At 60.2% G+C, this 25,765-nt stretch overlaps 2 protein-coding genes across 2 annotated transcripts; both read right to left on the reverse strand.

Annotated features, from left to right (window-relative positions):
* Positions 1 to 136: 136 nt before the first annotated feature.
* SLC35F6 (solute carrier family 35 member F6) lies at positions 137 to 4,775 on the reverse strand. Its single transcript, XM_030489018.1, has 6 exons — positions 4,631 to 4,775; positions 2,773 to 2,845; positions 2,531 to 2,702; positions 1,614 to 1,826; positions 1,126 to 1,236; positions 137 to 926 (listed from the first exon to the last, which is right to left on the reverse strand). The coding sequence occupies exons 1-6, from the start codon at positions 4,705 to 4,707 to the stop codon at positions 454 to 456; spliced, it is 1,119 nt and encodes a 372-aa protein (XP_030344878.1). The 5' UTR covers positions 4,708 to 4,775; the 3' UTR covers positions 137 to 453.
* A 6,168-nt stretch (positions 4,776 to 10,943) lies between these two features.
* KCNK3 (potassium two pore domain channel subfamily K member 3) lies at positions 10,944 to 25,255 on the reverse strand. Its single transcript, XM_030489023.1, has 2 exons — positions 24,851 to 25,255; positions 10,944 to 13,510 (listed from the first exon to the last, which is right to left on the reverse strand). Exons 1-2 carry the CDS (start codon positions 25,131 to 25,133, stop codon positions 12,618 to 12,620), a joined length of 1,176 nt encoding a protein of 391 aa, XP_030344883.1. The 5' UTR covers positions 25,134 to 25,255; the 3' UTR covers positions 10,944 to 12,617.
* Between the last annotated feature and the right edge of the window lie 510 nt (positions 25,256 to 25,765).

The following is a 25,765-nucleotide window of genomic DNA, read 5'->3' on the forward strand; positions in this document are numbered from 1 at the left end:
GCACAGTCACCCCTCTGTGGACAGTGGTAGAGGGCTCAGACCCCCACCCTTGTCCTGGGTCTATCAGGAACCCCATACATCACCCTGGGGGCCCCCAGACCCTCTCCATGGCCAGCACTGACATCCAGGAGCAAGCCACAGGTGATGCACTTTATTAGGGGGAGAGGCAGGCTGGGGAAACAGTGGGGCCAGCCCCTCCTCCCCAACCTCCCAGGCCTCTCGGGGATCAGGGGCAGAGGCTCCAACATGCCCCACACAGGGGCCCAGGGCCTGTGGGCAGGCACAGCCTGCCATCCCCTCCCGGAGCCCTGGCAAGGCAGAGTTTTCTCCTGCCAACAGCAGCAGGACGGTGGTTGGCATCATCGCCACCATGCCAATCTCCTCCTGAGGAGGGGAGGAGGGATCACCCAGGGCAATGAACCCAGGACCAAGCCGGACACGGGCAGCGAGTGCTCAGCTCTCGCTGTTGATGGCCGTGGTCTCGCCCTGCAGCAAACCCTCCCGTTCGGCCGCCGCGCCGGCCTCGTCCGTGTGCCAGGGCAGGCAGGTGAGCAGGGGCCGGTGCAGGCCGTTGTAAAGAGCAGCCCCCACCAGCAGCACCCCGAACCCCAAGATCTCCAGGCCGTGGAAGGTCTCCCAGCCCAAGGCCAGGCTGACGGCCCAGATGACGAGGGTGCGGAGGCTGTCCAGCACCATGCGGGTGGTGGCACTGATCTCCTTGGTGACGCTGATGCCGGCGAAGTTGAAGAAGGCGATGCTGCTGATGTTACCCAGCAGGGCCAGGGCGATCAGGGGCTGGTGGCCGACCTGGCAGAAGGCGTCAAGGGCATCCTCCAATGTCCGCCGAGGGTTCCCACTGAAGCTGCCCGCCGGGATGTAGTACATGGGCACCAGCAGCAGGGCCAGGATGATGAAGCCAAAGAAACCTGCGGGGTGCAAGTGGGTGTCAGATGGGTGCTGCTCCAAGCCTGTCCCTCCCTGCCCCACAAGACCCAAACCTCTACAACAGCCCCCGCTTTGCAGCCTGCTCCTCCCACCCTGCCACAAAGTGGCCCTCCCCAGGCTGGGTTTGGGGGATCCAGAACCCCTCAAGCACTCAACCCTTTGGCTGATGTCACGACAGACCTTCGGTGCCCACGGCCCGCAGCGGGTGCACGTCGTGCTTGTAGACAAACTTCTCCTCTAGCACCATCTGGATGGCGACGATCACCTGTGCCATGACGATAAGTAGGTCGCCTGCGAGGAGAGAAGGAAGAGGGGAAAAAGAAGGAAGGAAGGTGGAGGTGTGGGGAAAGAAGGTAAAGGAAGAGGGAGAGAAGGAAAGGGGAAGGGAAGAAAAAGAAGGAAGAGGGGGGAAGGAGAAAAGGGGGGGAAGAAGAGGGAGGAAAGGAGGGGAGAAGAAGGAAAGGGAGGGGGGGGAGAAGAAGAAGGAAAGGGGGAAGTGGGAAGAAGACGAAGGAAGGAAGGGAAGAAGGAAGGGGAAGCTGAGCCCCCACCTCCCTACCCACTAGATGTGCAACACGGCCAAGCCATGTTCAGAAAGCCTGGCACGCACCCTGCGGGAGTTCTTACCCCCCATGGCCATCCCACCTTCCCCGAGGGCCACCACGTACCAGTTATCACCTGGCTGAGGTTGTGTTTCTGGCCATGGGAGCTGTGCAGGTCAGCCAGCCCTACCACCACCAGCCCCACGATGGTGACCAGGATGCCCAGCCACTGGCTCAGCTCCAGCTTGCGGCCCAGGAAGGCCACGGAGAGGAGCCCAGTGAAGATGATGACAGATCCCCGCAACATCTGGAAGCTGGAGGCGCTGGTCATGTTCAAGGCTGTGGGGAGAGACAGATCCATGTGTTGCATATGGAGTCATCTAATGGCACCCCATCGCCACTTAACAGTCTGCTGTGGTAATTAAGAGCAGATCATAGAGTCACAGAATGGTTTGGGTTGGAAGGGACCTTAAAGCTCATCCAGTTCCAACCCGCTGCCACGGGCAGGGACACCTTCCACTAGAGCAGGTTGCTCCAAGCCCCTGTGTCCAACCTGGCCTTGAACACTGCAAGGGATGGGGCAGCCACAGCTTCTCTGGGCACCCTGTGCCAGGGCCTCACCACCCTCACAGGGAACAACTTCTTCCTTATATCTAACCTAAATGTCCCCTGTTTAAGTTTGAACCCATTCTTCCTTGTCCTATCACCACAGTCCCTGATGAAGTGTGATTAAGCAGAGGAAGGGGCAGCAATGCTGTCTCCTCCCACTCCCACTCAGATCTGGCAGCAGAGAGGTTCATGCCAAAACTCAGCCCCACATCCCCACTCCACAGGAACACCGTGCCCCCCAACGAGGAACTTTGCTTATTGAGCCCTGCCACAACTCACTGCATGGGTGGGAAGTGTTTGCTCAGACCCCTCTAACCCATGTCAGGGTCAAAACCAAAAGCACCATGGAGTCCTGCAGCCCAAAAGCCGAATCTGGCCCCAGGGATGGCCATGTCCCTGCAGGGCAAAGCACTGACCCATACCCCAGCACTTACCCACGTACATGATGCTGGTCCCAGTCATGTCGCAGAGGGCGGGGGGCAGGAAGAGCAGCGGGCTGAAGGGCTGCGACGGGGCCATGCTGGGCTCCGGCCTCCGCCGATCCCTCCACACCAGCAGGTAAAACACCCCCAGGCAGGAAAATTCACCCAGGAACATGCCCACGGCCTGTGAGAGAGCGGGTGAGGGGGGCTGGTCCTGCTGGCGAGGCCCATCCTGCCCAGGGCGGGGGGCTCACCTGCAGGAAGGGGTGCTGGAAGCTGTGCTCCTCCTTCCCGCTGCAGCCGGCCGCGCTGAAGTTATCGGCCCACCTAGGAGGCAGAGGAGAGGGTGGTGGTTAGAGCAGGGGGCTATGGGGAGATGAAGTGCACCCCAAGAGCCAGCCTGGGGCTGCCCTATGGGCCACCAGCCCCCTGAGGTGGCAGCTGTAAGGACAGGATGTCCATGGGGAAGGAGACGCCGCTGCGGCTGCCTTGACCTGCCGGCAGCTCCTGGCCCAGCTCCCAGCCCTGAGTGATAGGCAGAGAAATGGATATGGCCATGTTGCACAGCCCCACGATCCGGTGTCCCCGTGCCGCTGGACCCAGCCAGGCAGCACCACCTCCTGCTGGGGAGACCAGGACAGCGTGGTGGGGGTCACCCTGGCCCCCTCTCTACATCACCAGCCTTGAAAACTTGGGGGCTAAGAGACACAGGGCCCAGAAATGATGCTGGGTCACAGGCTGGTGCGCAGCAGCTCCCACTACTCGCACCCTCAGCCACCATTCTGGGGCACAAAACCCCTCTTTTGGGTATTCCATGCAGCACAGGGGACAATGCTGGATAAACACAGGCTGTGGTACAGGTCCCCCTGGCCTGTTTCAGCGAAGATCAACCCTCTTGAGGGACCATCTGCACCAGGAGGGGACCCCAGGACATGGCGGTGCACCCTGATACAGCGAGGCAGGCACCCAGCAACCCTTCAGCTGCTTTCTGCTGACGCCGAGCAGCCACAGACCTGCTGAGCTCAGGGAAACGGGGTGCGAGCGGAGGCCAGGGCAATCCCCAGCCCGTCCCCCACTGCTCTGCGAGGGGCTTTTCAGCCAGGCCAGCAAGATTTCAGTGTGAGTCAGCCCCGGCTGACCCACCGCAGCCCCTCCGCCATGGGACAGCTCGGGTCCGTGTTTCGCAAGAGGCTTTGTGAGGCCACACACGAGCCTCGTGAGCCGGGTGAGCGCTCGGTGCCGCCTCCCAGCTCTGCTCTGCCACATGGAGATTCCGTGCCTTGGTTTCCCCATCCGGGGGCCTGGCTCTGCTGTAACACCAGGACCAGCCGCAGCCTGGTGCGAACCCGCTGACACCCGTGTGCCTGCCCGGCAGCGGCGGAATGAGCCGGCTGGGCAGGTCTGCCTGGCCTGGGCAGCTCTTGGGAACGCTGTCCTCATCCTCGCTGTGAGGGTGGAAGCACCCCAGGGTGCTCTCTGTGGGAAGGGGCTCAATCCAGCCCCCGACTGGCTTTTGGGGTGAGCTGGGGTGCAGGGAGCCTGTTTTGGGGGGTCACTCCCACAGCTCCTCCCCAGCACCCTGAGCACAGCACCCACAGTGAGTCCTGCACCCTCAGCAGCACCCACGAGAGGGTTGGACACCCCCGGCCATGCAGCCCCCCCGTTCCTTCCCCATCACCAGGAGCTGGGCCCCCCACCAGCGGCAGCCCCAGTCCCTATGGGGCGCCCCACAGCGCGGCCTGCCCCCCATGCCCCGAGCTGCCCAGCCGGGGTGTGAGCGGGCAAAGGAAAGGTCCTGGGGCTCTGTTCACGCAGCCAGGACCGGGGCTCGGCCTGGGCAGCCCCGGGGTGCCCCAGTCCCTGCGTGGGGCTGGGGTACGGCGGGAGGCGGCCCGAACCCGGGTGACACCCCCGGCGCATGGGGGGGACAAACCCGGGATGGAAGGAGGGGACCGGAGGCCTGAGGACCGGGCTCCAGCCCGCGGGGGAGCGCAGGGCCTGGGGGTGGCCCTTGAGCAGGGCGCAGCCGCGGGCCCAAAGAGGGGGCCGGGGCCGCCGCAGGCCGCCAGCCCCGCGGCGCGGGTCCCCCCCCCAGCCGCCGGGAGGACTCACTTGGCCGCCAGGGTGTTGATGGAGCCGGTGAGCAGCATGAGGGCGACCAGGCCCAGCTGGTACCGGGACCAGGCCATGGCCCCGCCGCCGCCGCTTCCCGCCCTGCACCGGGACCGCGCCGCCACCGCCCCGCCCCTGCGGTCGTAGCCACGCCTCCTGCCGGCATGACCCCGCCCCCTGAGGGCTTAGTCCCGCCCCTGCCGGCATAGCCACGCCCCTTGCAGGAATGGCCCCGCCCCTGCTGACATGGCCCCGCCCCCTGCGGACATGGCCCCGCCCCGCCGCCGTGCCCGTGTGTCGGCGCCCCGCGGTCCCGGTGCCGGCACCCCGGTGCCCCGGCCCCTACGCCGCGGTGCCCCGCTGCCAGGCTCGCAGCGCCGTGGGCCCCGTGGGACGTGTGCCCGCCGCGGCGGTGCCGGCAGATGGCGCCAGCGGTACAGGGTTAGGTCCTGGCGGCTCTCGGGGCGCCGGTCCCGACGCTTTTCCCGGGCCAGGCAGGAGCGAGAGAGCTGCCGGGGCTAAACCCTGCCTGGGCTAAATGTGCGCTGGCTGAACCCTGCCCCCTGCCCGGGATAACCCTGCCCGGACTAAACCCTGCCCCGGCTGAACTCTGGCCGGTCTAAATCCTGATCCCTGCCCGGGCTAAACCTACCCGAGTTAAACCTTGCCCGAGCTATCCCTGCCCGGACTAATCCTGCCCGGACTAACCGTGCCTGGGTTAACCCTGCCTGGATTAACGCTGCCCGGATTAACGCTGCCCAGACTATGGGGCTGGATGGGGGTACTCTCTCGGGGGCACCCTAGGGCTTCAGGGACCTCGCAGCTCCAAGGCAACCCCCCCAGACCTCCCACCCCGTCCTTCGGCTCCCTGGGGCTTTTTGTCGGGGGGCAATTCCCCCCCCCAGCCGCATGGAGATTCCGTGACTCAGTTTCCCCATCCTGGGACCTGTGTCTGCCAGGGTCGGGGTCTCACCATCCCCCTGTGAGCCCCAGCTCCCACTGACCCAACTGAGGGGTGTCAGGGGCCCCTCTACACCTGGCACCGGGTTCTGCTGCTGTCCGTTCCCCCCCCCCCGCCCCGGGCCTTCCCGCCAGATGGAGATAAATTGTTTTTCCATCCCACGTCAGCCCCGGCAGCCATGACCCGTGGGAGGCCTCGGGGGAGAAAAAATCCCACTCCAAGGGCCTTCGCCAAGGCTGTCTATGCTGATTGGAGTTAACCCTTCCAGCCGCTGGGGGCCATGTATGGGCAGGGCAGAGGTGGGCATTGCCTCCTGCCCTCACTGACCCCCAAAGATGCTGCGGGAAGGGGACCAAAATGTTATCCTGTGGAGGAATGTGATCGGGGGTGAGCGCTGGCTTTGGTGGCTTCATGGTGGGGGGCTCCTATTGGAACAGGGTGGAGGCAGAGCAGTATACCCCCAAACCCCACGGGACAGGGACACCCAGCAGCCACTGGCCCCTGCTGATGTTCAGGCTGTAGATCTGCCTCCAGGAACCCGGTGACTCCCATGTCTGCAACATCCCAAACACGTCTCAATTCCCCCCCGGCAGAGATCCACTGGTGACACTCATGGGGACATTATAGGCTGTGCAGGGAGGATGGGCCAGCTGGGGCTGGTCCCCCATTGCTCCCTCTGCTGGTGCCCCTCCTCCAGCCCCGGGATGGGTGAGTGTTCCAAGGACATGTTGGGGAGCGGTGGCAGAGCCACTGACTTACAAAGTCCCCTGCACAATGCATAGCACATGCCCACCCTTCCATGCCAATGCCAGCCCTGCACAAACACACGTGTGGGTCTGTCTGGGATCCATGCGGTCCCCAGCGGGGAGAGACGGGACATTAGAAACACCCAGTCCCACTGGGACCGGGAAGAGTGGAGACAGGCTGGCACGATGGGGATGGTGGCGTGTCCTGCCCACAAGCATGTGCCCCTGCAGGTCAGTGCACATGCACCACCCGACTCCCCCAACGGCATAGAAGCTCCCCAGACCCATGGAATTAATAAGGCCATGAGGCCCATCCCCTCATTAACAGTGTTTAATTCTTCCCTCTCCTGGGCTCCACTCCCATTTCCTGGGCTCGCCAGCCTTGTGCATCCTGGCCTTGAACACTGCCAGGGATGGGGCAGCCACAGCTTCTCTGGGCAACCTGTGCCAGGGCCTCACCACCCTCACAGGGAAGAGCTTCTTCCTCAGATCTCATCTCAATCTCCCCTCTGCCAGGTTAAAGCCATTCCCCCTTGTCCTGTCCCTACAGGCCCTTGTCAAAAGCCCCTCTCCAGCTTTCTTGTCAGCCCCTTTAGGCACTGGAAGCTGCTCTAAGGTCTCCGTGGAGCCTTCTCTTCTCCAGGCTGAACAGGCCCAGCTCTCTCAGCCTGTCTCCATAGCAGAGGTGCTCCAGCCCTCGGGGCATCTCTGTGGCCTCCTCTGGACTCGCTCCAACAGCTTCACATCCTTCTTATGTTGTTGCCCCAGAGCTGGATGCAGGACTGCAGGGGGGGTCTCGCCAGAGCGGAGCAGAGGGAGAGAATCCCCTCCCTCGACCTGCTGGTCACGCTGCTGGTGATGCAGCCCAGGACATGGTTGGTTTCTGGGCTCAAGCACACACTGCCGGGTCATGCTGAGCTTCTCACTGACCAACACACCCAAGTCCTTCTCCTCAGGGCTGCTCCCAATCCAGTCTCCCCCAGCCTGTATTTGTGCTTGGGATTGCCCCAATCCAGGTGCAGGACCTTGCCGTTGGCCTTGATGAACTCCACAAGGTTTGCACTGGCCCATCTCTCCAGCCTGTCCAGGTCCCTCTGGATCCCACTCCTTCCCTCCAGCATGTCAAGTGCACCACACAGCTCTGTGTCATCAGCAAGCTTGCTGAGGATGCGCTTGATCCCACAGAGGTTGCTGCATCATGTCACAGAAGATGCCAGGATGCTGCTCACGGAGATGCCACTGGCTACAGCAGGTTGCCTCTGCCCCTCAGGTCACCCCAGTGTCCCCAGCACCAGCTCAGGGTCCCCAGGCTGGTGCCGCTGGTGCTCCCCATCCCGTGGCTGCATCCAGCCAGACACAGCGTTCCTCCCCAGCACCTCTCCCATGTCTTCTCCCTGAATTCAGACCCAAATTTGGTCCCAAGTCCCCCAGCTGCCCCGGGATACTGAGACCAAGCCATTAGGCTTTAGCTGACATAACTTTGCTATTTAGCATGAGTATGACTCAGCACTAAAAACACGACCGCACACTCTTAATAGAAACCCATCTCCAAGTAAGGACCTGCCCTCCTGGTAGATCATCAGGGCATCATATACAGCAAGTTAGAACTCAGGTATGTAGGCAGCCTTGCATCTGCTTCTGTAAGTTGCTTATAAGCAGGGACATCCCTAATGGCAAAATATGATAACAATTTGAACGAAGAACCAAGCACGTGGTTCGCAGGTATTAGCAGTTAATCAATAATACTAAGCTAAAAGGTAAACAGCTGTAAGAATCCTGATTAATACTAACCCATAGACTATCATTGTAGCCCTAACCCAAGCGCACAATAGGGTAAGAAAATCACAAGCTATGCAACTTTCCAAATTGTATGAATAGATGGAATTATCTCAAGATGAAAAGTAGGTACAAAAGAACCCCTAAGATTTACTGTTCTTTGGACACATGTATGGAGGTTTGAACCCCCACGTGCTCCCGGCACCAGTAAAGGCTTGTGCTTTACTTTGCAGTGCATTCTGTGGAGTGATTTCTTTGAATCAATACCTTCAGCATCCAAAGGCCCTTGGTGCACAGCAATAGAGATGTTGAGGCCACTTGTGTGATGGGGTAGGTAGAAGCTCAGGATAGTAAAAATATGGTCTCCCCCTCCCCAGTGGTGCCTGCCAGAGCTTTTTACTGGGTTTAATGAGCTGGGAATGGAAAACAGAAACACTTATAAGGCTTTTTAAAAATAAATTTAAAAAGAATACCGAAAATGGCTTTAGAAAGCAGAGCTGTGTGAGTTTTCATTTCTTTTGCTTTTCCCCCTAACCCTTCCCCGCCCCCCCCCTTATTTTCCCCATTCTCTACCTGCTTCCCACCCCCTGCCTGGCCCCTTTTCAGCCAGGATAGAAGCCTTCAATCCCCACCCCTCCTCCTCCTCTTCCTCAAGGCTTTGAGGAGGCACAGGATGAGCCCCAACTGCCTGGGTCTGAGCTTCCCCTGCAGCTGAGAGCTGCTTAATACCGGGAGGAATTCTAAGTCCCTCCAGCGGACTGTAAATATTTGGTCTATGGCTGACAAGTAGAATTTAAACGCTTTGAGAGGGAAAAAAGATCACCCGGGATGAGGCAGAGGGGCAGATGGCTCTGGTGCTCCTAAACCTCCTGGGACCTGCTAGGGGTTCCTCCAATGGGGACACATCTCGGCCCCCTGCTATGAGGTGTCCAAGCTCCCACCCCATACCCTGCACATCACAGGGACCTTCCTGTGCTGCCCTGGTCTGGCTGGAAAGGACCAGCCCCTGCAGATCCCTATGGCTCCCCTGGGGATGCTCTGTTTTCCCAAAGTGGACCTTTTGGGACGTGGCTGAGCATTTTGTCCTGTCAGTGGGCACCACTGGGAAGATCGTGGCTCCATCCTCTTCCCCATCGGGTGTTTATAGCCATGGTGAGACCCCCTGAGCTTTCTCTGCTCCCCAGCTCCTTCAGCCTTTCCTCCTAGGGGAGATGCTCCAGTCTGCCATCTACACCTACCTGGTGGACCGGACTGCCCTTTGCTGGACTCTCTCCAGTATGTCCATATCTCCCATGGACAGGGGAGCCCAGAACAGGGTCCAGCACTCCTGGGGTGGCCTCTCCAGTGATGAGCAGAGGGGAAGGGTCCCCTCCCTTGACCTGTTGACAATGCTTTGGCTAATGAAGCCTGTATTACCCTCAGCCTTCCTTGCAGCAAGAGCATGTTGTTGGCTCATGGTCAGCCTGGTGTCCACCAGCAGCCCTAGGTCCTCTTCTGCTGAGGTGGGTGGACATTGCTATGTGGGGTTGTTCTTCCCTGGGGCAAGACTTTGCACTTCTCCTCACTGAGCTGCATGAGGTTCCTCTCTCTGGCTGTTTCTCCATCCTCTCTTAGTCCCTGTGCATCTCCATGACTCCCAGCCCTGTGCCACCAGCAGCCTCCCAGCAGGTCCATGACCACCCATGGGTGACTTTGTCCCCTGCTGCCCTGGTTGTGCCATGCTGGGAAGGCTGGTGGCTGCATGAAGTGGGATGGGAGCCTGGGGGACCAGTTACACCCTGGGAATTGTTGAACTGGACCAGGCCATAGTTCTGGCTGGCTTAGCATCCTGACTTCCTGATGGGAAGCATTGGAGGCAGAGGAGGATGGAGGGATGCCTCTGCCCCCTCCAGCTGCACCCCAGAGGCAGGAGGGAGGGATAACAGAGGGACTGGACACCAGGGAAGCCCCCAGTCCCCGATGGTCCCACAGCCCCATGTATGCACCCTTGTGCAGGGTGAAAGCTGCCGCTCTCATGATCCGCTCTCTCCATCAGCTGCCAAGGCAGATCTGCTCTTTGCAGGCTTAGTGTTATTAGATTAGCCAGTGGCTCACGCCTGGCTTTGGAGAGAGCCGTTTTATCCACTTAAAGGCAGGAGAGCAGCCTAAAGCTCTGCTGACAGCCCCAGCCATGAGATGGCCCCATCCACCCTGGTGCGTCCTGGCCCTCACCACTGCCCAAACCCCCTTGGAGGTTTGGAGCCAGATGCCCAATATCATTCAAGGTGCCCCCAGCTCTCCTCTTTATGTGCCTCCTCTCTGTGCCTCAGTTTCCCTATGCAGCCCAAGGCAGGGGGCTCACCCCTGTCCCTCCTGGCTCACACAGAAGGTCTTGGATGCTTCTTGGCTGTTGCACGGAGCAGAGGGAGTTCTCCAACCTGAGCCGCAGCTGCAGAGATGCTGCTGTGGGTAACAGCAAGAGGTTTATAGCTCTGGGGATTTGGAGGGGCTCCCATGGGAAAAGCTGCAGCAGGGTCCCCTCCAGCCTTACATCCATGGGTGATGGTGGGATAGAAGAGGTCAGGAAGCCCTGAGCTCAGCCTGTGCAGAAGGGAGACCCTTCTCCCACTGAACTCACCAAAGGATGCTGCAGAGCTCAGAGCTGAGCCTCTCCTTTCCTTCTCTCCCTCATCCACGGGAAAAGCCAGGAGAGGGGCAGAAGCTTATTCCAAGGAAATGCTCATATTTCCAGGTCCCTGCAGAGCAAAGGCAATGGGGCACAGAGCTACGATAGGGAGGTCCCAGAGGACTGGGACCCCCATCCCACAAAGGGAAGAAGCCGAGGCAATGCTGAGGTTTGAACCAGCCTTTATTTCTCTCTCTATGGAAAGTAACTCAGTGGTACAAATATACTTTGGCATGAGAACCAGAGAAACCTTGCCAGGGGGAGTGTTGTTCCCCATGGGTGCCCTAGGATGAGAAGGATGCAGAGAGCGAAAAGAAATTCCCCGGAGTCATCAACAAGTTTTCCCCAAGACCCTCCTTCTGATAGATACTTTATAGACTTCTATAGATATGATGATAGCATCATTTATAATAAATATCCTCTCTGGTATCTAACAGTATGTACAGGTCGTCAAGTAATAGAAATACATTGGTTTTCTTCTGTTAAAAGGTGAGAAAAGAAATAGGTGGGCTGGGTGCGTCGGCTGTCCCCAAAGTCCCCCTGGCACCCACTGGGCTCAAAGGGGCCGGTACATGTCAGGGTGTCCCCACTGGTGGGGGGATGGCCTGTGCTTTGGGTGCTGGCAGGGGGGTGGGCACAGTCCTAGGGGTGATGGGGATGCTCCCCATGGGGCTGGAGGCTGCCCCATGCATGGAGGGGGACAAGGAAAGAGGTTTTTGATCCCCTCTTGCTGTGCTGGGGTGACCCCAGGATGTCTCTGCTGGGGGAACCATCGGGAGCATCCCCTGCTCTGGGCTCAAGGTGTTGGGGTGCGATGGGGGAAAGGTTGAAAGGGGATTGGTGCAACCCAGGGGTGTGAAGGGGAAGAAGGGTGAAAACCTCTTATAATGCCTCAGGTTGTCCCCCAGAAAATCTCTCCAAGGGTAACAGCTCCGGCCCCAGAGCTGCCACAGAGGAGGATGGAGATGGGGGTCCCAGGGACCACACTGCCACTGCCTTCCTGCCTCCTTGGTGATGGATCTGTGCTTCCTGCTTCCTTTCCACCTGGAAAATCCTGGGTTTGCCAATCTGAAAAGGGTTGAAATAGCCCACAGAGCTCTCGGGGGGCTGCCCACCGAGTGGAGGCAGGCGTTTTCTGCAGCCTACGTGACTCACGGCTTGTTTTCTTGGCCGCAGGGGCAGTCTGATGTGTGCAGGGATCGAAAAAGCTCCATCTAAGCCCCTCTTAGCCTGATTTGCCCGCTGATGCGTGCTCGCCTTCGCCGCGGCGTCCCCTCGCGGCCCGTGGCTGGAGGAGGCAGAGGATGGATGGGACAGGACCCCGCTGCTGCCCGCGGTCGGTGCCGGGAGCCCCATGTCCTCCTCAGTGTATGTCTCACGAGGCCTCTGGTGCACACAGGACCATGTGTCTGGCTCACGGCCGTGCTTTTGCACCCTTGGGCTGCCCCGGGGCTGTCCTGGGGCTATGGGGGTCCCCCATAGTTTATCAGGGAGGGAGGTGCAGGCATACCCCCCACCCCATCAAGTTAAAACACTCTCCAGCTCTTCAAGTTTCACATTTTTGAGGAGTGGTTTTGCAAAATAAAATAATAAAATTAATTTAAATTAAAATAAAATAAAACCAGCAGCTCCCTTCTTCCCACTTCCCAGAGGACTGGGGCAGCCTTCCCGCTGTTCCTGCATCCCTCCCAAGCCAGAGGACCATGACCCACAGCTCCCCGGGGGTCCCAGCCCGCTGCCAGACCCAGGGGTGGTTTCCTCCTGCCATGACCAAGAAAGGTCTTTGGCCACAGAGGCAAGGGGAGAGGTCTGGGGGACACGGGTGGGGATGGAGAGGGGCTACACGGAGCTGCGGCGCTTCATGAGCCCCTGGAATGCCGCCAGGCTGTGGAGCCCGGTGGAGACGGAGCTGATGGCCGACCGGCGTGCGTTGCAGAAACATCTGTTGGAGGGAGTCTCCGGACAGCGGCCAGGCGAGGAATGGCTCTGCTCCATGCAGGTGTCCGAGGTGGAGAGATCCCTGGGGATGATCATAGGGATGGAGTACTGCAGCTTCTCCCGGCTCTTGTACCACAGGCACGAGCACATGGATTGGAAGTGGAGAACCTCGGCGTAGACGTTCCGAAAGCCGCCGCCGCCGCCGCTCCCGCCACCCCCTGCTGCCGCCGGAACGGCCGAGGCGGTATCCGTGGTGTGGATGCTGCTGGCCTGCCCGTTGCGGGTGAGCAGCGCCCGGTGCTCGGCGTCCCGCTTCTCATCCTCGGCATTCATGGTCATGAAACGCAGCACCACCAGGTTGAGGAAAGCCCCAATGACCGTCAGCCCTGTCAGGATGTAGACGAAGCTGAAGGCCACGTACTGCGGCTTGTTCTGGAGGGCTTCGTCCTTCTGCAGGGCCACGTAGTCCCCGAAGCCGATGGTGGTGAGGGTGATGAAGCAGTAGTAGTAGGCATGGAAGAAGCTCCAGTGCTCGTAGTACGAGAAGGCAGCTGCCCCGATGCAGAGGGTGCTGATGCAGGAGAAGAACCCAATGGTGACCATGTTGGCCATGGAGACCTCCACCCGCCTCATGCCAAGGCACTTCTTGATGCGGTGGAGGAGGTACTTGACAAAGGTGTTGATCCTCTCGCCCAAGCTCTGGAACATGACCAGGGTGAGGGGGATCCCCAGCAGGGCATAGACCATGCAGAAGACCTTCCCCCCATCCGTGCTGGGGGCTGCATGGCCATAACCTGGGGAACAAAGCCACAGAGTGGGATCAGCTTGGTGGTCTGAGGGGGAGATAGGGGGTGTAGAGCCTCAAACCGCTTCCACCAACCCTGGCTGGTGCCGTTGTCATCCCCAGGCACAAGGAGTGACCGCAGACAGCTCTGCAGGCTAGGGGATAATGGAGTCTCCAAAGGAAAATGAAGAAGAGGGAGCTGGAGAAGGGGGAAAGCCCTTGACTTGTGGGGAAAGGAGCTTTGGGGCTGGCACAGGGTGATGGATGAGGTGGTGAATCTCTGCTGCGGGGTGGGGGCAGTTGGGGATGCTTGGAGGGACCCCAGCTGGGGTGGGGGGACCAGCCTTGGGGTTTTGGAGATCGGAGATTGCTCTTCCCTGAAATACCCCTCCCAGATGGCCCACTTCAGAGCAGCTGGAAAGGCGCAGGAGATAGGGAGAATAGGGATTTTTGAGGACTCAAAGAGACAAGGGCAGCTAGCTGTCCTTTGTCCACCATCCCCATGTCCCCATGTTCCCATGCCCCACTGCCTGCCATCCAGGTCTGCCATGGGGTCCCTTTGGGGTTTCAGTTCAGCTCCCAATGCACAAGCCCCAGGCAGAAGGGACCTGTTCCACCTCTGCGCTGGCAGGTTGTTCCTGATGGATCCCGGGCAGAGGCAGCTGTGGCTGCGGGTGGGGGCTGCCAAGCTGGGGGCTGAGGAGCTGCAGAGGGGCCCTCGCCATGAGGCACCAGCTGCTCCCCTTCCCCTTTTCCTGTTCCTTTTCTTTCTCTCCTTTTCCTTAATTTCTCCTTTTCTTTTTCCCCTTTCTTTTTCCTTCCCCCTTTTCCTTTTCCTTTTCTTTTCCTTTTCCTTTTCCTTTTCCTTTTCCTTTTCCTTTTCCTTTTCCTTTTCCTTTTCCTTTTCCTTTTCCTTTTCCTTTTCCTTTTTTCCTTTCTCTTCTTTCCTTTCCCTTTCCTTCTTTCTATTTTTTCCTTTTCCTTCTTTTTCTTTTCCTTTTCTTTCCCTTTCCATTTCCCTTTCCCTTTCCTTTTCCCTTTCCCATTTTTAATCTTCCTATTCCCCTTCTCCTTCCTTTTCCCTTTCCCCCTCTCCAGCACCCCCAGACCATGGATGAGCACCAGGGCAAAGGCTACCGAGAGCTTCATCCCCAACACCCCAAGCAATTGGGCTGGGGTCCAGGAGCAGGCAGGGGCAGGGACAGGAGCAGGGACAGGAGCAGGGACAGGAGCAGGGGCAGGGGCAGGGGCAGTGGGCAGCAGCAGAAGCAGAAGCAGTGCTGGAGGCTGGTGTCTGCAGCTCACTGACCACTCAGACCCCAGGGGGCTCAGAAATGCTCCCCTTGGACCCTGAGCGTATTTGGGACAGGGCTGGGGGTGCTGGCACAAGCACACCCACTGCAGCACCCACTTCTCCAAGGCCTGTCCTAGCAATTAAACCATCACCCATGGCCACGCGATGCTGCAGCTGCCTCCAAGCCCATGGGAGCTTGACTGCACCGGCTCTGTTTAACCCTGGCTGGGCAGAGGCAGGAGGCATCCCTCACTGTCACCATCACTGTTGGAACACCAAGGATACAGCCAGGCCAGAGCCAGGCAAAACCAAGGATCATCAGGTCTCCATCCAAGCTTCATCCAAGGAGCTGGCATGACCTTCTACCCCTGTCAGCACTGCTGGCTTGGGCTGTGACTCAGGGAGCTGGAGAGCATCATAGAGTCATAGAATAGTTTGGGTTAGAATGGACCTTAAAGGTCATCTAGTTCCAACCCCCTGCCACGGGCAGGGACACCTTCCACTAGATCAGTTGCTCCAAGCCCCGTCCAACCTGGCCTTGAACACTGCCAGGGATGGGGCATTGCTGGAGAGCATCACCGGAGAGCATCACTGCTCCCATCAGTGCCAAGTGCCAGCCTGCTCCTTCCCTCACTGTTAGAAAAAGGGAGCTGCCACTTGCTGCGTCCCCCCCAGCAGCAGAAGGGACACTGAGGCAGTGCAATGCCACCCGGGTGGCCACTGGGTCCCACAGCAGAGCCAGGTGGTGCATTTATCCAGGGTCACATCCTGCTGCCCTCACGGCAGGCTCAGAGCCCTGACCTGCCTGTCTGCCTGCCCCTGCCTCTCATCTCCTGCCAGATGCCTCTGTCCCTCTCCCAGACACCCAAATCTCCCTATTCCTCACACATCAGCCAGTCGAGGGTGGGTTTTAGGACACAAGCCTCCAGCAGTGCCCACGGCCCCTGTCCCTGCCGACAGCCTCGCTGAGCATCCTGCTGCCTGCTCCTGCCTGCCCCGCATCACCGCAGCCTCCCGCAGCTATATTTATCCCCGTTTCCCCAGGGAAAGGAGTTTATGAGCTCTCGCAGCGCATCCAAGCATCCGTCAATCTGTCACCCCCCCCTTCCCTTTCCCGGCTTTAGCAGTGCTGCCTGATCTCCAGCACGTCTGAGGACAGGGGGAAGGTCACCAGGATATGAAATCCAGCTGTCGGGGAGACGGAGACCCCAGGAAGGAAATGAAAAGGGTGAACCTCCAAAGCTCTGTTGCACCTGCGGTTTCATCCATTGTGGCAAGGAACCACTTTGGAGAGTGCTCAGCTCCTGGAGGTGCGGCAAAGTCCCACAGCTGCCAGGTTCAACTGGCACACGCTGACACTGTGGCATGTCCCAGCCCGGCCAAGCTCCTGGGCAGAGGCAGCCAGGTTCCTGCCATGCTCCTGCCCTCCCTGCAAAAGGAGTTCAGCATCTCCCCTCCATGTCCTGCACCCCAAACCACCCCACCGGCAGGCACTCCTTGGAGGGGTGTCCCATGGGATGCTGCAACGGGAGAACATGGTCAGGGTGCTCTGGCTCAGGGTGCTGCCAGCAGGCAGGGAGCACAGCGTGTGTCCCCGGAGAGAAAATATGACATGTCCCTGCGGAACGCGGCCGGCTCCTCTCCTTTTTAGGGCTGCGGGGAGCAGGTGCAGGTCTCAGCAGGGCCATGGCCTGGAGCAAATCCCAGGCTGTCAGGAGCGATGGATGGCCGGGATTAGTGGGCAGCTGCTGGGGATGGGGATGGGAGGAGGGGGAGCACTTTGCAGAGTGGAGGTGTGACAAGGATGGAGGGTGAAAAGTGTTGGGAAGGCAGGGAGAGGGTCACTGGGAGAGGACACTGGCTGCAGGCAGCCAGGGTAGGACACAGAGCATCCCAGCTGACAACAGAGACTTGGAGCTGGGCTGGGGGTTTTGAGGATGAAGCAGGAAAACAGCTCCTTGCTTTACAGATCACTGCAGGAAAGCAGGCGCTGGCTGGGAGCGAGGACTGGTGGCCACAAGCCATGGCCCATGCCAGGACACCTCCATGCCTGCGCAGGAGCCCTGCGTCCTGCTGCCAGAGCCATCACGGTGCTCCTCCTCCAGGGTCCGTGCAGGGAGCAGGGTGGGTTCTGTAGCCTGCATGTCTGTTGTGGGGGGGACATGTGGCTGGTGTCCCCCTCCCTTACCCAGTGCAGCTGCTGCCTCTTGCGACTGCAACAGCCTGGCCCCTGCAGAGGGATGCTAGAGCCCTTCACCATGGTCTCTGACCTGCTGCGGCTTTCACTCTGCACTGCAGGGCTGTGAGGCTGCAGGAGCGATGAGGGACAGTTGGGATGGTTCAGGTATCCTGACTGATGGGGTGGTGTGTGTGTGTCTACCAAGGCATTGACCACCCTGGAAGCCTCCAATGCTTTGGATCAACCCCAATTTCTGTCCCAGCCTGGGATAAATCCAACTCTGGTCCTTCTAAGCCTGGTTTCACACAACCATGACACTTTTGAGCAACCTGGTCTAGTGGAAGGTGTCTCTGCCCATGGCAGGGGGTTGGAACTAGATGAGCTACAGGTACTCTATTCTCCTGGCTCTCGTGGAGAAACAGTTGGGGTTTCCCCAGAGAATGAGGCAGTGGATGAGCACCTCTTGGGGTGCAGGGTGCCATCCTTATCCTCCTCACGTCAGCTGTGCATCCAGACCTGCATCCCACTGTCCCATTGCTCCCAGTAAGGAGCAGCATCTCACTCAGTGTTTAATGGGCACCCATTTCACCTGGGCGACATGAGCTTGACCAAGGTACAAATGGTGCAAGCTCTCCTCAGCACCCACAGCCAAGAGCCACCCAGGCTGTGCCCAGCCCTGCCAGGTCATCAGTGCCTGAGGATGGGGACCCAGTGGTGCAGTCAGCACACGGGGTGCCCCTTGGCACTGCCTGGGAGAGGCAAACAAGCAGTCAGATTGCGGATGGGAAAAAGCTATGTGGCAGCAGCAGCCGTGCTGCCAGCCTGCCCTGAGCAAACACAGCCTGGCACAAAGGGGCTCGGTGCTGGGTGTGCTGCATGGGGACACCCGTGCCCTGCAAAGCCTCTGTCTCCCCCAGGAAGGGGCTCGTCCTGCCCGGGGACACATCCTGGCAGGACAGGGTGGCAGGCAGCTGGAGCAGAGGGATGGGACATGGGCAGCATGTCCCCTGGGCTGAACTTGGGTGATGCAGATGGAGCAAGTCTTGGGACACAGAGCACCCAGGCTGCCCCTGTTCCAGCTGCGACCTGGACCTGCAGCGGGGACTGTCCTCACTGTGCCTTCACCAGAGCAGATGAAGAGGCAACCAGCTCGCCATCCTCTCACCTTGCCTGCCATCCATCCACCCATCCATCCATCCATCCATCCACCCTTTCTTCCATCCTGCAGCAGAGAAAGCCAGCAGGTTGCTGGGGAACAAAGGCGTCACCGACAGAGATAAAGATGTCATTGTCGCACTCTGCTCAGTGCTTGTGAGGCCACTCTGGGAATAGTGTGTGCAGTTTTGGCCCCCACTGTACAAAAAAGATGTGGACAAGGTGGAGAAGGGTCCAGAGAAGGGTCCGGAGAAGGGTCCAGAGAAGGAACAAAGATGATCCGAGGACTGGACAGCCATGTGAGGAAAGGCTGAGAGAGCTGGGCTTGTTCAGCCTGGAGAAAAAAAGGCTCAGGGTAGACCTTATCCCCATGTTCCAGTATTTAAAGGGTGGCTACAAAGATGACAGAGACTCCCTTTTTACAAGGAGTCATGTGGAAAAGACAAGGGGTGATGGGCACAAGTTGCTCCTGGGGAGATTCCGACTGGACTCAAGAGGACAATTTTTCATCAATCAGCCACTGGAATAATCTCTCCAGGGAAGTGGTGACTCCCCAATGTTGGACACTGTTAAGATTCAGCTGGACAGGGTGCTGGGGTGTGTAGCGTAGGTCATGCTTGGCCAAGAACGTTGGACCAGACGATGCTTGAGGTCCCTTCTAATGTGGGATTCTGTGATCCTAGGATCATCCATCCACCCACCCATTCACCCACCCATCCATCCATCCATCCATCCATCCATCCATCCATCCATCCATCCATCCACCCATCCACCCACCCATCCATCCATCCACCCACAGATCTCTTCCCACCCTGCGCTCACCTCTCCTCCTGCATCCCCTCATTCCCTCTCTGGGTGAAGGGAATAGGGGGCAGAATTTGGGCTCTCCCTGTTCCCCCCCCAAAACAGAGCATTAGGGTAACTCTCCAGTAACCCCTCCCATCCTCTGCAGCAGCATCTACCCCTGCCAGCCCCCCTATCCACACATCACTGTGACCCCTTCCCCCCAGATTTATCCTATACACTTGGGGGGGTTGTGTCTCACAGCCCTCCCATCCCTGCTCCCACCACAGTGGGGGGTGCCGGGGGGCAGCCCCACATTCCCTCTCCCTGCCCTCCTGCCCGGGGAGGGGGCAGAGCAGGACGGTTTGGGGTGCATCCAGCGCCGGTCCCCCCCAGGCCCTGCTGCCTGCGGGCGGGGGGGGGCAGGATGGTGTCATGGAAAATCCCGGCGCCGGCCAAGCGCCTGTTTGCGCCGAAACTGGCAATTTTTCCCTCTGTCCTGGGGCTCCGCCAGGCCCTTTCCCGGCCCCCTCTCCCTCCCTGCTCCATCCTTCCCTCCTCCTGCAAAAGGGGGGTCCCCCCACTGCCCTTAGGGGCCCTGCAGCAGGACGCGGGTAACCTCTGCACTGGCAGGCAAGGCGCGATACCCCAGTGATGGGCATGGCTGGATGTGGTGGACACCTCTGTCTGGGAGACTAGTCCTGGTGGATTTTTTTTGGGGGGGCACCCCATGGGACAGCACAGCCCTGTAGCTGGGGCATCCCTGGGAACAGGTGGATGCCATGTGCTGCTTCTCCTTTACAGAAAATGGGTTATTTACACCCATTTTTTGGCTCAGGCCCCCGCTGGGCAGGGCAGGAGCCTGGCAGAGCAGTGGCTGACACTTGTCCTCCCTGCTGCCTACACCCAGGGTCTCCAGTGTGAAAAGCAGGATGTGGCTCCTTCCTCCCGGTGCCCTGCTTTGTCTGGGTAAGGGCAAGGTGTGGACGGGTGTGCAACGGCACCCAGCACCGTGCACCAGCACCATGCACCAGCACCCAGCACTATGCACTGGTACCATGCACCAGCACCCAGCACCATGCACCAGTGCTCAGCACTATGCACCAGTGCTCAGCATCATGTGCAGTGCCATACATAGTGCACCATGCCATGCACGAGTACTCAGCACCCAGCACCCAGCACCACTTGCAGCACCAGTGCAGACTTTCTGCCCCTCTCCATAGGCAGACCCTCTCCCTGCCGCAGCACACTCCACTCTTGCTCCTTCAATTAACCCTCCTGCTGTGATTTATCCAAGGTGGCGGTGCCCACTATAAATCCCACGCCGCAGTCACTTCAGCCTGAGAGCCGCCTGATAAATATTTAAGCCAGCCCATAAATCACACCCCAGCAGAGCGGGGCTCTCCCGCAGCCTCCAGCTCCAGTCTGCCCTCTTGGCACTAGACTTGGCAGCACCAAGCAGACCGAGCAACCAGCCCTGGGCCTTGGTAACTGGGGGGAAAAAAACACCAAACCCAAAGAAACTGGGTTCTTTTGCCCGGTCCTGGGTGATGAACCCCCCCTCGCCTCGGAGCATCTCTGCCCCGCGCATGGTGTTTATGCCTTGCTCTGAGTCAGGCTTTGCTGGCGAGTTTAATGAGGCATCAGCTGGGAGAGGCCAGGCAGGGGGGCAGGGAGGGAGCGGGTATTAATTGCTGTTATCGCTTCGGGATGGAGAGGAGCATGGAATTTATAGCCTGGGTGGGAGGGGGGGATGGGAGACACAGATGCTCGCAGAGGGGCAGCAATCCAGCCAGCAGGGCCAAGCTCCCAGTTCAGAGGGTCCATGGGCTGGATCCCAGGGGAGAGGACACCCACAATACCTCCCCACGTTGTCACACAACAGGTTTGCTGGAGCCACCCTGGGAAGAGGCTCTGCCTCCTTGGCAAAGGCACTGAGCCCCGGCAGGGCAGGCTGCTGCGGCAGTGAGCTGCACCCCTAAACCACACATCACTGCTGGGAAGGGCTCAGGGGTGGCTGTGGTCTCGGTGCATACATGCTGTCTCCCCATCCACCCTCTTCGTGCTCATTCTCTGCGGTGAGGATCAGTGGCAGAGGGGTGTATACCCTCATTAGGTTTCAGAGTGAACACCCCAATGAGCAATACCAGCATACCACAGGCAAGGGGTGGCCTGATGGCTAACTGGAGAGGGAAGGAAAGCGATCCCGACTGCCCAATGCTGCTCTCTGCCAGCCCCTGTGGCTCAGCAGCATGGCTGAGACACTCAAAGGAGCACACCCCCCCCAGCAAACAAGGAGCCACAGGGTTGGAAGGGGTGAGGCACTGCCTGTAATGGGGCTGAGGTCACACACTGGGCATTGCCTCCCATGGGGCGCTGCGCTGAGGGGAGAGATATCCCAACCCTGGAACAGAGTGGGACAGTTTTTCCCTCCGGCACGTTAACTCTGAAACTTATCAAATGTGCCAACACTAATTTCTACTGCTATTTTTTTAGCAGGCATGGCTACTGCAGGATGGGAACAGAAATGTCCAGAGGGGCCAGAGGGAGTGAGTTCCCCCTGACCAGCCCCACTGAAGCCCCCAAACTTCTGCAACCCCCTCCTTGTTCTGGTGGTTCTCATGCCTTCCCTGAGACATTTCCCTCTGCTGCATCCCCCAAAGCCAGATAATTGAGGTTCTTCCCTTCCCACTGGTGCTGGGAGGGTAAGGGCTTCCCGTACAGATAGAGTGGGGATAGGCCCACTGCCACCGGAGGGGCAGCCGAGGTGGGGGTGACGGGGTGACTGATGGGGACAGCCCATACAGAAGACGGTCAGTGAGGACCTGGTCTCACCTCAGGGTCCCTGCTCTGTTGATAAACAAGTGGGGCAGGAGGAGGGCTGTGACAGATGGTGACACCATGGTGGCATTGCCACCTGCCCCGGCCCAGATGGCCGCTCGCCTCTGCACACAGTGAGCAGGGGAGGAAGGAGGGGGGAATGTGTCCTTTGGGAGCGATCCAGAGAGAGCCATCACAGCCAGCCCTGGAGCACAGAGGCCCGTGGTGTGCGGACAGGGACGGAGGTGACAGGGGACATGTCCTGCTGACACTGACATCCCACAGGGGGACCCTGGGGACCAGCTCTGCTGTGAGGGCAGGCAAGCTCCGTCGCTGCAGCTCCCTTTGCCCCTGGCTTTGTGGAGTGGGTGACAGCAAACCTAAACATCCCAGTCCTCAGTCCCCCTTTGGGGTGCTTTGGGGGTCCCCAGGTGCTGGGACAGCTCCTTGGTGGGGGGCTGCACCCCACTAGCAGTGTGCGGGGCTCGGGGCGGCCTTTTGGAGGGAGTGGGGACTGTGGGAGACCTTTGGAGCAGCTGACTCTTGGCTCCGCTCCCAGATAAAGGAAAAAAGCCCCAAAAGCCCTGAAATGCATGAAAAGCTTTCCAAGTGGGACCCGTCGCCCTCCCGGCTTTCCCCCCTTCCCATTTTAAAGCTGGCCCTGGCATGGGGATCTCGACCTGACATCCCAACTGCCTCCGGAGCACCAAGGGAGCCTGGCTCTCCACCATTCCCGGCTGCAACAGGAGCTTTACAGAGGGGCTGGTCGGCGATTTCCTGAGAGAATGACTTTTTTTTTTCCCCCTCTGAAAAATCCCGTTTCATGGGAATAATGGAATTTTCTTTCCCATCTTCCCTGACAGCAGTGGCTTTTGATGATTTTGCTCTTGTTGCAGGTACACTCGAGCTCCATTGCCACAGGCTAGCTAAACCACCTGCCTTCTAAATCCTCAGATTTTGATAAAAACACCATTGTTGTACCTAGTTACGTCCGTGCCCCTTCCCTACGGGCTCTTGGACATCACAGAGAGGCTGAAGCTGCTGGGAAAGGAATGTCTAATGCCAGCAGAACAGTACAGCCCGGTTTGGGAACATTCCCTCTGCATGTCCCTCCTGCTCCACTGTGGCTTTTGGGGGCCGGGTGTCATCACCCCAACCCCAGAGCGGCCCTTGGGCTCCCACAACAAGCCCCAAATGAAGGGATTAAGGTTTTAACCCCCGCTGCAGGCAGCAGGATGCTTTGCTGGGGTGTAACGCCTGCGTCAGGGCACAGCCATCTCTCCTCCATCCCTCTGGGGTCCGGGCAGCTGCAGGTAGAGGACGGCAGGGGGTGTCCAGGGGACAGAGCCCCCACGCCTGCCCGCAGCCCTGTGCTGAGCTGCAGCCTCAGGACCGTGCCCACCGGCCCGGCTTTGTCTCCTTCCTCCGTCACTGCAGCATCCTTTGTGTGGGCTGGCGAGATGCTGCTCGCTTCCCGCTCGCTCCTCGCCCCAGCCCCCCGAGCACCCCCTTGCCCGCTCCTCCTCCCTCGCACGTCAAACATAAGCTGCTTGGCTCCACTTCCAGAGCCTTTCCCAGCTGCTCCCGCCAGCCGGGAGAGGCCAGACCCTGCCGCCACTCAGCCGCGGCCACCCCGACACCCATGTGTCAGCACCGGGAACCAACACCCTGACACCCGCGTGTCAGCCCCAGGAACCAGCAGCCGCCCCAACACCCGTGTCTGAGCCCCGAGATCCAACAGCCACCCAGTTTGGGGATCGGGGGATGGCAGGTCCCCATCGAGAGCACCCAAGGACAGATGAGTTGGCAATCCAACTGGTCTGGACCCTGGGGGACCCTGCAGTCCCTCAGCTCCTGCAGCCCCTCTCCCAAATTGGGGGACCCTCCCAGCAGTCTCCAGCAGCATCTCCCCAGGGACCCTCATTCCCGGCACCCTGAGCATCCCAAGGTTGGGACAGCAGGAGCATCCCGAGCATAGGGGTGCAGCACTGATATCCCCCTTGTAAGGTCAGTGCATCTGTGACAGCAGGGGGGCACTCGGGAGGGGCAGGAGATGGGCTGCGAGGGATCCCCGTCCTCAGGGGACCTTTCTCCTCCTCCTCTGTCCCACAGCCCCACTGGGACCCCCCCAGCGTCTGCTTCCCCCCCGCAAGGCTGGAAAGAGTGTCCCAGCTCAGACTGCCCCCTTAAGCTGCAGAGGGGGCAGGGAGCGGGGGTGACGGGCCCCCGGTTCTTGCGGGGGATCCCCAAAGCTGAGGGATGCGGCGGTGAGGAGCCCAGAGGCTGCACTGGTAGGGGTGCCTAGAGAGCAAGGAAACCAGAGACCACGGCGATGGGTGCGTCGCCGTTCCCCGAGGACGGGGAGGCGGGAGAGGGTGGGCAGGAGGGATCCCCGATGCCTCGGGAATGGGCGCGACAGGGAGTGTCCGGTGAGGGCTTCAGGGCTGGGAAGCGGGGCTGGAGAGTAGACCCGATACCGCGGGGATGGGCGGAGGTCCGGGCGGGGGGTTCCCAGGGCAGCGGAGCCACGGGCAGATCGGGTAGCCCTGATGCTACGGGAAAGGGCGATTTCGGGAGGATCCGGGCTGGGGTTTTCCGGTGGTGGAGAGTCTCCCCTCCGGGAGAGTCGCCCCGATACCGGAGGAACGGGCAGAGGTCGAGCGGGGATTTCCCGGTAGCAGAGGTGGATGAGCCTGCCGCTGCTGGGATGGGCGTTTTGGGGACAGTGCTGGCGGGGCTTTCTGAGGAATATCGGGGTCTTGGCGGGAGGGTCGCCCAGATACTATGGGGACGGGCGGGGTGCGTGTGTGTCCCGGTAGCGGAGTAGCCGGGCAGGCTGGTAGCCGCGATACTACGGGGACGGGTTGGGGAGAGGTCCAGGTACCGGAGGAACCACGCAGACGGGTCACCCTGATACCACGGAAACGGGCTGGGGCTGTTCCCTGTAGTGGAGGAGCCGGGCGGTTGGGTCAGCCCGATACCACCGGGATGGTCGGGGTGACGGGGAAGGTTTGCAGCCGAGAAAGAGTGTGGGGGTGGGGGTGACCTGAGCCGGCGTCCCGCAGCCGGGAGGCGGAGGAGGGTATCCGGGACTGGGAGGAACACCGGGAAGACGGTACCTATAGTGGTGATGACGGTGATGGCGAAGTAGAAGGAGCCGGCGAATTTCCACTGGACGCCGGCCTTGTGCGGCTTGAGCTTGAGGACGACCCACTCGAGTTCGCGGTAGCTCTCGGCGCTCAGGTTGTACTTGCTCTTGAGCTCCTGGCTCTTGGCCTCCAGCCGCCGCCGCTCCGCCGTCTCCTCCTCCGACTCCAGCGCGTCGAAGACGGCGGCGCCCACCAGCAGGTACGTGAAGGTGCACACGATGAGCGCCAGCGTCCGCACGTTCTGCCGCTTCATGCTGCGGCGGCGGCGGCGGCGGGCGGCGGGGCCGGCAGGGGCATGGCGGCGGCGGCGGCGGCGACAGCAGCGGCGGAGGGACCGGCCCGGCCCGGCCCGGCGCGGCGCGGCGGAGGAGCGGGGGGCGGGAGGGGCGGGGGGGGGGCGGAGCTGTCCTTCAGCACCACCGCCCCACACCCCACCCGCACCGGTACCCGCACCGAGACCGCCCCGCACTGGCACCCTCAGCGCCCCGCATCGGCACCGGGACCGGCAGCGCCCCGCACCCGCACAGGTACTGACACCCGCACCGCACGGGTACTGGCTCCCCCACCCTCACCGGTACCGGTACTGATATGGTCCACGGCCGCACCGACACCAACACCTGCCCGGCACTGGTACTGGCACCTGCACCACTACCAGTATCAAAACCCGGACACTGGCATCTGCATCCGCACCGGCACCGGTACCGGCATTGACACTAACACCTGCATCCCACCACACCTGCACCTGTACTGGCACTGGCACCGGTACTCGTACCTGCACTTGCACCGGTACCGGCACCAACACCTGCACAGACAGTGGCACAACCCAGCACCCACACCAGCACCGGCACCAACACCTGCACCCCACCTGCACACTGGCACTGATAC

Source organism: Strigops habroptila, chromosome 6, assembly GCF_004027225.2.
Source record: "Strigops habroptila isolate Jane chromosome 6, bStrHab1.2.pri, whole genome shotgun sequence".
In the NCBI taxonomy this organism is placed as follows: Eukaryota; Metazoa; Chordata; class Aves; order Psittaciformes; family Psittacidae; genus Strigops; species Strigops habroptila.